The 13,898-nt window shown below is 42.3% G+C and overlaps 1 protein-coding gene across 1 annotated transcript in view; it reads left to right on the top strand.

The window, feature by feature from the left end:
• The window catches only part of csmd2 (CUB and Sushi multiple domains 2), a gene marked incomplete at both ends in the record, with an annotated part of 208,583 nt that overhangs the window by 180,533 nt on the left and 14,152 nt on the right, over nt 1–13,898 (top strand). The window contains 9 exons of the mRNA XM_079232352.1: nt 844–1,032; nt 2,281–2,466; nt 2,617–2,811; nt 3,067–3,240; nt 3,355–3,528; nt 4,297–4,470; nt 7,625–7,813; nt 8,473–8,646; nt 9,756–9,938. Coding sequence (XP_079088478.1) covers nt 844–1,032; nt 2,281–2,466; nt 2,617–2,811; nt 3,067–3,240; nt 3,355–3,528; nt 4,297–4,470; nt 7,625–7,813; nt 8,473–8,646; nt 9,756–9,938 — 1,638 coding nt within the window. The remainder of the gene's footprint in view (nt 1–843; nt 1,033–2,280; nt 2,467–2,616; nt 2,812–3,066; nt 3,241–3,354; nt 3,529–4,296; nt 4,471–7,624; nt 7,814–8,472; nt 8,647–9,755; nt 9,939–13,898) is intronic.

Genomic DNA, 13,898 nt, shown 5'->3' with positions numbered 1-13,898 from the left:
CAAAGTTTGAAGGGTAGCAACTGTGTATCATCTCCCAAGAAATCTCCCAAATGCTGAATAAATTTGACAAAGCTGAAGTTTTTATGCTGTAAGGGAGTTCTGTCTGATTGCATAGCGCTAAAAATGCCCGCTGACTTGAAAGAGAGGCCATTTTCATTATTTTTATAGAACTGCAATGTGGTCATTGTGATCAAACGTAATGGATAATACGCTCTTTTGTGTCCATGCTTCACTTCCATTCTAATCTCTCCCCACCATGAGCACAAATCTCATAGCCATGAGTCTCATAGCCTGTTGCATCACAATATTAAATGTTTTCACAACGTGTCTTCTTAATTATTCTTCAGCACTGTTTGTGTGTAGTAATGTCATTGCGAGATCTGTAAAATGCAATTCGTGGATCTGTTGCTGGCACAATTTGGGATGATGCTGAACATGATTTTTGCAGCCAACAACTTAGTCAACAAACAAAAACAGATACTTTGTTCCCGTTATTATGTATCTATCACTTTTATGATCCTCCTCTGCTGCCACTGACAAACTCCTGTTTCGCTTTGCAGATCATTAGTTTCCTTTAATCAATTTCTCTTCTCTCTAGTCTGCAGGTTTTGCCTTTAAGAGATTGCATTGTAGCGCTTATATTAATATATCCTCCTTTACCACGTCAGGCATGTAAGACGGATGCAAAAGAGACCCGGGGCTCTGTGCTAAAGAAGGGGCATTAATCCTTCTCCTCCTCAATAAAAACTTGCATCATCTTGCACCATTATTGGATTGTTATGCCTGTCAATTTTATCGGTATGCATATTTATAACTTTACCTATTTCTTGTCTTTTTTCATAGTGGCCTACTGTAGCCCTCACAACAACCCTGTAAATGGCTCAGTGCACAGTCTTACAGGCACCAAACTGGGCAGCACCCTGCGTTTCAGCTGTGACCAAGGCTTCCGGCTTATTGGTCAGAGCAGTGCCACGTGCACCCGGACTGCACAGGGGATCTACCAGTGGAATGCACCAGTGCCACTTTGCCAAGGTGAGGAGGGCCAAGTCACAGCAGCAGGTCACGAGAAAAACAGATTTGATAGGCTAAATTCATATTTTTTTTTCTGAATTTAAGTTAGAAAGATATAAAATAAATAGCTGTGCAGGATAATTTCACATGTATAATGTCAAGGAATTTTCTTCTATTCAGTTTCTTTTCGTCAATTTATTTATCATTGCGACTGAGCTCATTCAGCATTTAGTTCCACTTCTCAAAAGTAAGGGAATGGATCTAAAAACTGTGCAAAGAAAAGAAGATTGTAACATTCATTGCCATGCTGAGTTAAAGTACACATTTTTGAGGCAAATGTATTTAGTAGATTCAGTCATTCGGATTTAAGTTGATTGAAAAAAACTAAAACATCACTGGATCCATTTGCTTTGGATCAAAGTGTGATTTCGCCTGACAACGTGCCATCACCAACAGACCCTCAGCCTCAGGCATGCTTCAAGGAAGCTCACTTCACCATTCCTCAGATTTGCTCTGAAGATAACTTTGCATCAGATTAATGATATTTGGTTTACCTGAGCTGAATTGTTTGATATGTCAGTCGTATGGTCAGTTATCTGCGTGTCATTTTTTTAGGTGATGAAATGAACAATAGCAGTTACCAACTGAGACTGAGACTGACACGAAACAAATTCACGAAATAAAAACTATAAATAAAGTAATTGCTATTTGGGACTATTGAGCAAGTATCTACTTTAATTTAAAACATTTTTTATATTTTTAAGTTACAAAATGTTACTTTATTTGTATTACTTTATACCATTTTTAATGTTTACTAGATTTAGATGCTGTTGAACTAACTTTATTCATTGCTAATTTGAGTAAATTCTCTATTTGTGTTCAGATTTCCTTTTCTATGCCATCACAAAAGCATAAAAACTAAAAGCTCTACTTCCAGAGTCGTTTCCAACCAGAGTTAATAATAGTATAGTAGTGAAAAGAGAGCAGCAGGGCTGCCATTCAATGCCTGGTCAAGTCCACACCAGGTGTAATCTCCACATGAATTGCATGCGCTCTCTCTAGACTTGATTGTTTACTATTGTGCAGATGGCAACCCGAGCTAATGTTTACTGCACATCATTGCCGGCTCTGGCAGTGTGTTTGTAAAGAAAGCCTATTGTGATCGAGACCCTCTGCATACAAAGAAGGTTATTAAAATGCACTTTGCTACCTGTGCTTTTCTTCTACCAACCACTGTACCTTTCCGCCACACCCCTCGTTCCCTTCTAGTCACGTCGTGTGGAATGCCTGTGCCTCCGATCAATGGCAGTATTGGAGGGCAGGACTTCTCTTTAGGAGCCAGGGCCACGTACCAGTGTAATCCCGGATTTCGGCTTGCAGGGCCTGTCGCCACCTCAGTGATCTGTCAGGAATCTGGGAGGTGGAGCCCCATTGAGGCACCACCCAGATGTGTTTGTGAGTATTCCTCTTACTGTCCGTTTATGTATTTGCAGTATTATCAATAGAACAAACAAAGGTATTCCCAAATATTCCCGACAGGTAACTGGCACCAAGCACATATAAATGTTTAATTTAATAATGTTTGTTTCTCCTCTGACCTTCCAGCTGTGACCTGCCCTGACATCGGCCACTCTGCTGTGGAACATGGGAGATGGAGGCTGATCTATGGTACTCAAAACCAATATGAGGCTATAATGATGATCATATGTGACCCTGGATATTACTACAGGGGTCAAAGGGTCATTCGCTGCCAGGCCAACAGCACCTGGAACTACCCAGATCCACGGCCAGCCTGCGACAGTAAGTGTAATAGTGCGCCTCCCATGCTCTAATTTTCCAAGTTTCTTGTGTTAACTTGTGTACCTCAAAAGTAATTTGCCAAGCATGATTAGTAATTGCATCTAAACGTATGGTATTCCACTGTGATAACTAAACAGGCACTAATCTTCTAACCAAAATCAAATGAATGAAAGCCAATCGAAACAAATTAGTATTCTTGTTGATTGTATTGTGACCCTGTGGGGTTGTAACGCATGAAATTGTTTTCTTATTCAGTCATCTCCTGCGGGGACCTTGGGACTCCGCCAAATGGCAACAAGATTGGAACACTGACTGTGTATGGAGCCACTGCCATTTTCTCCTGCAACACAGGATATACATTGGTGGGCTCTCGGGTAAGAGAGTGTATGTCCAATGGGCTTTGGAGTGGAACACAGGTCCAGTGTCTAGGTGAGTTCCTCAGCACCCACATATGAGTATAACTTCATCAAATCTTCTCATTTGCAGTATTATTAGAAACACTTATGTCTGACCTTTACTCTGGTCTTCTTCACTCATCCATAGCTGGCCATTGTGGCACCCCGGAGCCCATCGTGAATGGACAGATCAATGGAGAGAATTATAACTATCGAGGCAGCGTTGTGTACCAGTGTAACCCAGGATTTCGTCTCATTGGGGTGTCGGTGCGAATCTGTGAACAGGATCACCGCTGGTCAGGACGTACTCCTGTCTGTGTCCGTAAGTGCCAGCAGAGAACAGTTCTTTTTGAGTAAATCTATGTGTGGTATTATCTATAGTTAAAGACTTAAATTAGCAGAGGAGGGCTTAAGTCTAATAGTATACACTAGGAATACTAAGATATCTAGCAAAGAAAAACAAATCACAACACATTGGAGTTGCAAACTCTTGTCTTAATTGTGCTGATAATTGATTTGTAATGACTGCAGACATTTATTAGCCAGGGAGGCTCATACCAGGTCTGTACCGACAACCAAAATTCACTCTAAAAGCCACCATTATTCCAAAATAATACACTGTATTCCTCGACAGAACAATTTAATTGATAAGATTATTTTAATAGCGGGCCGGGATTATTTTAATAGCGGGCAACCCATTCTTCACAAAGAATGGATTGCGGCTGCTGATAGCAGCATGAATTGCGCATCACTTGCAACTGCTATCTGCTGCGTCTCAAGGTCCAATTCACAAAAGATAGAACCGTCATTGCAAATCAAGACAAATTTGAATTTATTTTTGAGCTGACCTTTAATGAAGTTAAATAACAAGTTTCTTTGTGTCGTATTATGTGCAGGTTTTGCACCCGCAAAAGCCGGGCAATTCTTTTGTGTATTCGACCCTCAGTGTAGTGTCCGTATAGTTTTGTTGTTGTGAACTTTTTCTAATCCAGGCCTTCCATATTCATTTATTTGATATCAAACCTTTAGATTTCATTAGACTCCTCTGCAGTGTGTAACCATGATTTTCTTTCTCCTTGGACTCTCACAGCCATCACATGTGGTCACCCTGGTAATCCTACCTTCGGTATGACCCAAGGAACCCAGTTCAACTTAAATGATGCTGTGCGCTTTGTCTGCAACACTGGATATGTTATACAGGGGGCTGGAAAATCTACCTGCCAGGCCAATGGGCAGTGGAGCAACGCCCTCCCCAGGTGTAAAAGTAAGTCATAAACAGATGCCAAAGCTCATCAGTCAATGTATGATTTTTGGAGAACCTCATATGCCAATAAATAGAAGGATAAATACCAAGAACCAGCACAGATGAAATATATGGACCTGATTTTGTCGACCATTTGATGCAGTAGAGTCTTTTGTAAGTACAACTACGATCTAAATGTTCAAATACACGATCACAGCACAGCTAGATAAGTACTGTATAGGTGTAGTAAAGCAACCTTCACATTGGTTCATTATTACATGTGTCATGCTGTGTATAATTTGAGAGCTAAATGAATCACTGTCATTAGCTTTTTTTTCATACCTAATGAGTGAGGACATTTTCAAAACGTATGCTCGTTTCCACACACTTGCCTGTAGGGGTATGGTTTTGTGTTTTTATCCATCTGTGAAGGTAGGTATTAAATTACCTATTGTATTGTGCAAGGTCATATGTTCTGTGACCATAGATGACCCCAATCATTGAGAGAGCGGAGATGAAGCGCAGAGACATCCTGAGGTAGAAGGAGTTTAAACGACCCATATTAGGGGAAATTGAAATGAAAAGCCATGAGAACCCTGGGTTATTTAATTACCGCGGTCTCAACCATTTGGTCCGTGGAGGTTCCGGATCATATTTACATTTGATGTTATTTCCGCTTACGCAAGCTACCTCAGTTACACCCTAAGGCTCACCTGTCTATCAGTGAAGAAAATCTGGTTAATAAGCATGCAGACAACCAAAAACGATCACAGGATCCTTGAGCTTGTGTGAAAGACAGCAGCTTTATGAGACCCGCATCCTGGCTTTTGCTCAGAATAAGAAGTACCCTGCTCTGCTTTGAAGCGAGGCAAGGACTTTTAATTTGCCAGTGTTTTTTTGCGACAAGCGATGTGTCTCGGCACCCACGTCTGTCTCTAAGCCCCCACTAACTGAGGGCTTTGTGACAGCCACAGAAAGGGGCCGCTCGCAAGGTCGGGCCCTGAACGTGACAAGGCAGTGACAGAATCAGTGACAGTTTGAGTTATGAGTTTGTTTTAAATGAGGAGAGAACTGAGTTTTTAAGACATTCATGAAGGGATGAGGAGGTTGCAAGTCTCACAGGAATCCTTCTTCAGTTAAAAAAAAGAAAAGAGAAAGGTGCATTTGGAAGCTGCATATATAAGCAGATATATGCATTAAATCTGTCTGCAGTGGTTGTGGCGTCATTTTAGCATTGGCCTTGTTTCACTGCAGATGCTGACTCTGAGCTGCATTTTGTGTGAGGCTGTGTGTGTAAGGGTGCAGTGTGTGTATGTTTTGATGGTACATTATCCTCACTGTTTATGTGGAGACATAAGTAGCTTAGTGGTATTTCGTCAATCAGATTTATCACCTTAATTACAGCATTCCAGACATATTTGGTGAGATGCGCTCTCCTGTCATGTACTTCCTCCTTTGAGTGGAACACTGCAGGCTGGGATGACATCCACTTTATCCATCTCTCCTTAGCTAAGCCCAACCATCGGCTTTTCTTTTCGAGGGAGATATAGTAGTGGATAGATACAGAAGGCGGGGGAAAAGGTAAGGGTGGGGTAGGAGTCGGTCAGACACAGTAATGATTTCTACGGTCCAAATTTTAACTACATGAGTCTGTAGGTCCATCAATTATGCAGGGGAGCACCACTGGCCCAGCCTAGCTCTAATCACCACCAATTTGAGTCACAGCAACAGAGCCACAACACTGCTTTCTTTGGATGACTCGTGTGTTTATTTGTCTTTCAGCGATGAAAAGCTAGAGTCACAGGACAGAAAAAAACAAACTCTGACACACCACTTACAGGGCCGCTACTTGGCAGGAGGCCAGGAGGAGGATAGGTTGACTGGGGTCTCCACTTCTGAGGGGGACAGAGATGAATTACCTCAGCCCATCGTCTCCTCTCACTTTTATTCTTCTGTTCCTTTCATCCGTTTACTTCCTCTCTTCATGCCCACTGGGCCACACACACAAATGTACCTGAAGTCAGTCGCTTTAGATGACTGTTGGATCGCTTTTGAGCCTATGATGCTCGAGCACATTTAATCAAAGCTGAATTCCAAGCTTGGAAAGTCTCGTGCTGAACCAACTCCACTGCTTCAAAAACACTTTATTATGTGGTAAGTTGTAAATGATGGTACCATGGGTCAGCACTCTGCTGGAAGGAATACATTATAATAGGTATTTGGGGGGGTGATTTAGCTGTGCTGGCCAACTTTGGAGCATAAAAATGAGCAAGCTTTTAGGGACATTAGCATACAATGTGTTCATTTTGGCAGTGGCAATGGCACACTCATGGGGCAAGACTGGCGAGGCAAACTGGGGCATAATGGCTGCATGGATAGTGTTTTAGAAGCCATTAGAGTTTTGGCATCATGATGCATACTTAGTTGTGGTTCACAGTATAGACTTGAAGGCAACTGTTACTCACTGGATTCTGATTTTGTTGAGGTATTGTAAGGATTTGGTTTGTTTCTTGTCTCTGAGGCTCTCCAAGATGGATTGGTGCTGGTAGAAGTCGTAGCCTGACATTCTGTCATGAATTCTAATACATTCTGCACCATCAGGGCCTCTTCCTCTCTAACTCTGTTCAGCACCCCACCCCCCCACCCCTCGATGCCTTTCGCTCCTCGCTCATCCCTCATTCTCCCTTTCCCTAACTCTCTCCATCTGGTGCTAAACTGACATGGTGCCTCTTCTCCTGTGAGCTTCCCATCCATCACCATCTCCGCACCACGGCGGCCAGCAGGAGACTGGCTCTAATGAAGCAAATGTTTATTTCCGGAGTCTGCCTCCTACTTCATTTGGATTGGAGTGGATGTATGGATGCTGGATGGGTGGAAGTAGTAGATGAGGAAAGGAATGGACAGAGAGAGTAAAAGCAAAATAACTCTGCTGATGAAATGGGCATGTTCCCTGTGTGAGTGAGTGTTATCTAACCGTATTAAAGTATATGGTATAATATCACAAACAAAACCATGCCACATCTTTCTTGCCATTAACATTTCCCATTAGTCGTCAAAGAAAATTAAGTAATAATTTCCTGTGAAATAATTTCTTCGAGCCTCAAATGCTTACAGAAGATGCATTTCTCTTTAATTTAATTTTACTCTCTTCCACCCGTTGCATCCCTCTCTCCAGTTGTGAACTGCACAGAGCCGGGTCATGTAGAGAACAGCATCAGGCAGATACTGCCCAGCGGGCCGCATCGCTACAGCTTCCAGACCACTGTGTCGTACCGCTGTAACCCGGGCTACTACCTGCTGGGCACCAGCTCCATCTCCTGTCAGGGGGACGGTACCTGGGACCGCTCCCTGCCCAAGTGCCTGTGTGAGTACCTCAGTGGTTGGTTGTTGGTGGGGCTGCATGATTTCCATATTCCTTTGATTTACTGGAGAAGAGGACAGTATGACTGTGTCCACTCAGTTATTATTATTGTTTTATCATTCAAAACAAATATCCGTAAAGCAAAATTGTTGAATGTGTTTTTTTGTCCCCAAATAGCATTACTGATTAGTGCCTTATGTTTATTATTACTAATATATATATTAATCAATTAAATGTCAGTTTCTCTGAACTTAAATGTAAGTCTTCAAATAACTATTGTTGTCTTATTTAAACCATTCAAAACCAAAAGATATTACAAGATTACTATAAAATCAGGAGCGCAAATTTGGAAATGTTTTGCATTTTCCGTAAAAAAATGCTCGGTTTAATTCCTAGTATTAAATCTTATTTGGCATTTTTATTCTCAACGGGGTCAGTGTGATAAAGTTTTCTGACTAAACTTTTTTTGACATAATGTGGTCTGATGCTTTGAAATTTAGTGCTAACAAACAAATCCAATAACAGCCAACATTTATTACACTGTATGTTTTTTCTTAATCTTTTCAATATGTGGTGTATTCATCCCTTATTCACCATTGCCTTCGGAGTAGTTCCACTTGTTCATTGTCTCTGTCGATCATCTCTCTGCTCTGATTGGACAGTGGTGTTGTGCGACCGCCCCAGCGTGCCTCCCTACGCCCAGATCTCCGGCGACCGTCGGACAGTAGGCTCAGTCATCCGCTACAGCTGCATCGGCCAGCGTGTCATCATCGGCAACACAACGCGCATGTGCCAGCTGGACGGCCAGTGGAGCGGCTCGCTACCACACTGCTCCGGTATGGAAAACTACACCCAGATTGACTGTCGGAAAGATTAAACTGAAAAATAGCCTCATTTTGTGATAGCTTTCAAACCTGAGCCACAAGAACCAGCACATGTGCAGGTGGAGCCCATTGTCTCATCCTCTTTCCAGCTCCTTGCTTTATTCAGATGTAATATTGCTTCACACACTAGAAGTATTTGGGTGGAAGCTGTTCATAGGCAATGAGCAAAGTAGGTGGACCAAAGATGGAACTGCCTGTCTGATCCATAGGCCTCAAGGGCAGAGAGATGTCCTCTATAAAACGGTTTTAATCTGCTCATATTACACTGAGTAACAGGGGCGTCCACACCTCTACTGGGTTATGAAGCACTATAAACACATCAGCCCCTATACTCTCTCTCTCTCTTTCCATACGGCAATTTGCCTCAGAGCTCCTGGTATCTCTAATACACCTGAGGACAGCCACAGAGCTGTCCGCCGATGCCAAGTGTACATGGACGTGAATACAAGCATTTACAAAGATGTGACAGAAACTTCCACGAACCTAGACAGTGACAGAAACACACAAACTAGCTGATGCCCAGACCCACAAACCGACAGTAACATAGCATGCTGATAGTTTAATGTCAAAATTCATGATATCCATATCAATTCTGAGGATTACTAGTATTCTCTCAACGGAGAATGAGCACAACCTTTTTATACCATTTTTGCACTTTCTTAGCTATGCACTATTGAAGCGATATTGATAAGCGCCTTGTAAAATGAGGAGAGAGAGCAGCATGCAGCAGTATTAAATGGTTTGTGTGTTTTTCGAATGGAGGACATGGAATTATGAAGCAAGTATCAAAATATATGTTGGGTCAATGGAATGAAAAATCCCATTTCATTGCACATTTTCTGCATGTTGAACAAATAGATTTAATGAAGTGTAATGTATTTGAGAGGCTAGTCACTCCTTAGAGAGGTCGGGGAATGGTATTGTCCAGTCTGTTATTGTCCGTCTTTTTTTTTACATCACAAATGTAGAGCGTACATTTCTAATGTGTGTATCCACATGAGTGTTTTTTTTTTTTTTCATTACATATGTCACAGCATTTTGCTGTTGTTTTATCCTTCCAGGCGAGGCAACTGGGCTGTGTGGGGATCCAGGGATTCCTGTGCATGGTATCCGTCTGGGAGAAGAGTTTACAGTTGGCACTATGGTCCGCTTTAGCTGTGAGCCCGGCTACGTGCTGAAGGGTTCTCCAGAGAGAACTTGCCTGACCAATGGGACCTGGCTCGGCACCCAACCTGAGTGTCATGGTAAGGAATACATAAATGTACTTAAAGTGTGTATTTCATAGGGCTGAACGATTAATTGCATTTGCGATAATATTGCGATATGATAAAACGAGATTTACTAACCGCAGCGTGCGCGATTACAACGTCATCACGTGACGCGAGCGAAAGAGCGGAGAACTCGGCTGCATCAACTTTTCATGCGGCCCGTTAACCTGTTGCGCAATGGCCTCTGGCTCCACGGAACAGTCAGAAACTGACACAGCTGAGACTTTAGTCTCGAAGAGGAACAGCACGTCGGTGGTGTGGAACCACCGACGTGCTGTTCTGGTTTCAAAAAAGAAGATGCTGCGCAGCGTCAGGTGATGTGCAGAGCATGCCGCGCTCCTGTTGCTACTTCACGGGGTAACACTACAAACTTGTTTCAGCACTTAAAAAAACACCACAAATCAACGTATGACAGTTGTATGGCCAAGATGCTGAGCACCAGAGCGCCAGACAAGCCAAATACCTCAAGACAGGGATCACTGACTGAAATGTTTGAAAGCGTCAATCCATATGAACGTAATTCACAATGACGCGGGGAAATCACTCGGGCAATAACCGAGTTCATAGTCAAATACATGATGCCTCTCAGCCCGGTGACCAAGCATGGGTCCATGGCATTGATAAAAACGCTTGATAAACGGTACAGGATACCCACCGTACATATTTCAGTCAGACTGCCATACCGGAGCTGTACAAAAAGTGCAAAGAGAAAGTCGCCACGGAGCTTACAACGCTGGACTTTTTTTGCTACCACTACTGATGTGTGGTCGAGCCGCACAGCTGAGCCTTACCAGAGTCTTACAGTCCATTTTATTGACGGAGATTTCAACCTCGGAGCTCGGGATCTCAATGAGGAGAAACACGTCTGCATCACGACAGATATGGTGCTGGCTGCACGGCTTAATGAATGGACGAGGCTCCAGTGTTTTGGGCACAGATTACATCTTCCATTGGTAAATTATCGTGTGTAAAAATATATAAATTATGTTGAGTTGTGGAAAGTGGATGGGATTAAATAAATTCATATTTCCTCCCACTCCTCTTTTTATTTAATTCTAACAAATAGGCCCAGCCAATGGGAAAGAACATTTTACACTAAATGTATCTAATATTGTGTTGGTCATATTTAAATCATTCATTATGTTTTGTTGGGGAAAAGAGTGGATCAAATTAAAAAAATTAAAAATCGTATATCAAATCGCAATTGCAATATTGGAGGAAAAAAAATCGCAATTAGATTATTTTCCCAAATCGTTCAGCCCTAGTATTTTATTTATTCTTCTCTGGCAAACATGGACAGAGAAGGAGCGATGGATCCCAGCTTCACAATCAGGATCCCACTGCTCAGAAGGTTTTTTATGTGCTTGGAAGGAGACTCTGGCCAATCGTCAGATATTTGCTTCTCGAGGATGAATATTGATTTCAACCTTGTCTTCTCATCCCTTCACCCTCACACAGATGCTGGAAGGGTAATGGTGGTTCTGTCTCTAATTTGCATGTGTTGTCCTGCGCTGGTAGCTGTGGGAATATTAGGTACTAAGATTATTGTTCCTGGCGATCCAGTCCTTGCGCAACCTAAGGGGGAGCCGTGTCTGCATACTAGTACGTTCACGTGTTGTATCTCAAAGCCTGTGCGTATTGACCAAAAGAGTACAACCGTTTAAGGTGAACAGCTTATCTGAAATATGTTTATGATATGTACTGTATTCTCCCCCAAAACAGAGCAGTGTATGTTAGCGTCTGGTAAAGTGAGGGTAAGATAAGATCAATACGCAGATTGGAGTGGCATCCGCTAAATTGTGTTGAAGAGAAAGCTGAGCGTCTTGGCGAAGCTCTCAATTTAGCACTCGATTCAGGTTCCAACTCTCACTTTTTGGCAAAGGAGCTTTATGAGCTTCGGGTAGTGATCAAAAGACTACAACCCTTTAGGGTCAGGGTGAGAGGCTTGTATATCACGGAACAGCTTGAAGGAGAAAAGCTGCTTCTTTCCGTTGAAAGCAACCAGTTGAAGTCGTTCAGAAATCTGATCGGGATGTCTTCCCCTACGTACTGTGGGAGTATTCTGTACACGTCCAACTGGAGACCCCAGAGCAGACCCAGAAGACTATGCAGGGATTACATATCCCATCTGGCCTTGGAACGCCTTGGGATTCCTTATGAGGAGCTGGAGGACATCGCTGGGGAAAGTCATGTGTGGGCTGCTGATTAAATTGCTACCACTGCAACCTAAACCTGGATAACTGCTGAAAGATTAATGGATGGATGGTTAGACAGACTTCTTCTGAGCCGTAATGAATGAACACAATATCTGACCATATATACCACATAAAATATGCCAGCTGTTGAGTTTGGATTGTGCGGTAACTGACGTTGAATGTAGTGTTCAATGAACAACTAAAGCACTATGGACATGTTTAAGACATCAACATTATATTTCAGTTACTTTAATTTTTTTCAAGCTGTCTTTTCTTTTGTTTACTCTTTGTCACACTTCCTTTTGTCATCTTTTTCTCTGAAGATTAATTGCATTAACTGCATTTGTATGCATAGATTGTATGTGGACATATTCCTCAATTGTAGTTTAATTTGACCTTTGTGAATATTTTTGATATTGCGGTTACTTTGCTATTGAGTATTTACAAGTCATCATCTCCACATTTTAATGTTTTTTCCCATCTAGCTGATCTCAACAAGCCCCACCACTGAATTGCATTACATTTTAAGCTATAGATTGTAGATCTATACTGTCACTGATTGTGTAATTAGCTTCTGACTTTGCAAATTGAATGAAAGACACATTGCACATTTGCATGTGTTTTGTGTGTGTTTGCAAAAAGCGATTGAGCGAGAACAAATGGGAGAAATAACAGAAAATGTTTTTCTTATTGATTCAACCTTATAAGGCTTTTAATTTTTTGTCCTTGTGCAACATCGCATCCAGTCTGCTGCTGACACCGGAAAAAGCAGATTCTCTGAAAGTGTAGTGAGTGCGTCCAATCGATCTGTGTCTTAAGGCCCTACACTATCCATTATTTTTGCTGAGACTGGATAAAGAAATTACACGCAGTGGGAAAAAACTATAGAGTGCACTTCTTTTTCTACTGTCAAACATCTTGCATCCAGTAGCAAGAGTAAAATAGAAAGAGGCTTTTAAATCAAATCAAGTTTCAATAGCATGTATGGTTTATTTGTGTTTCAAAAATGTCCTTGCAGCTGTAACATCTAATTAGTTGCCTGTCATTCTTTCTTGTCCATTTTCCTTTCATATTGGGTTTAAAGTCTACTCTATAAGTATTAATATTGCGTGTTGTTATTTCGGTGCTTGTTTTTGATACTGCATGAACAGGTGGTAGATTGTGTCCAAGTGTTGACTCATCCTCCAGCAACACTAAAATAATAAAACCACCCATAAACTCGCAGTTGCAGTTTTCCACCTTCAGGTTGGAAAGTTCTATTTGCAGTTATTTTGTATTTCATGTTTCCTGTTATTTTTCTTACTCTCTCTCTCCATGAATACAAAGCCATTTTTCATCCCTCATTCGGGTAAACAGTTTGTTTTTTCCTAAAGCTTCATTCTGTCTGCCAGGCTGTTTTTCACTAGTGCTCTTAACACCCCCTACACACCACCCACCACCTCTCTCCCTTGCCTCATTCCCTCTCTGGTGTGTGGTATGCCCACTAGCTGAGGTTGCCCACCTGTTCTCGGGTTGGCACAGACTACAAGGGCCAGGCCACATCTGGTCATTACGGGAGGGCAAAGCCCTTGGGGCTCCGAGGGCCCGGGGCAAGCTGGAGACTGTAATGAACAGAACCATCGCTGGCGGCCGGACAGACACCAAGGGACTTTGTGAGCAAAGGATGTGTCAATCATAGCCAAGTTCCTTATGAAGTAGGACTGAGGATTAGACGAGGGTGGTGGTAGGGTGGGCAGATGAA

This window comes from Taurulus bubalis, assembly GCF_910589615.1.
Source record: "Taurulus bubalis genome assembly, chromosome: 16".
NCBI lineage: Eukaryota > Metazoa > Chordata > Actinopteri > Perciformes > Cottidae > Taurulus > Taurulus bubalis.
This window is presented reverse-complemented; position numbering and strand designations above follow the sequence as displayed.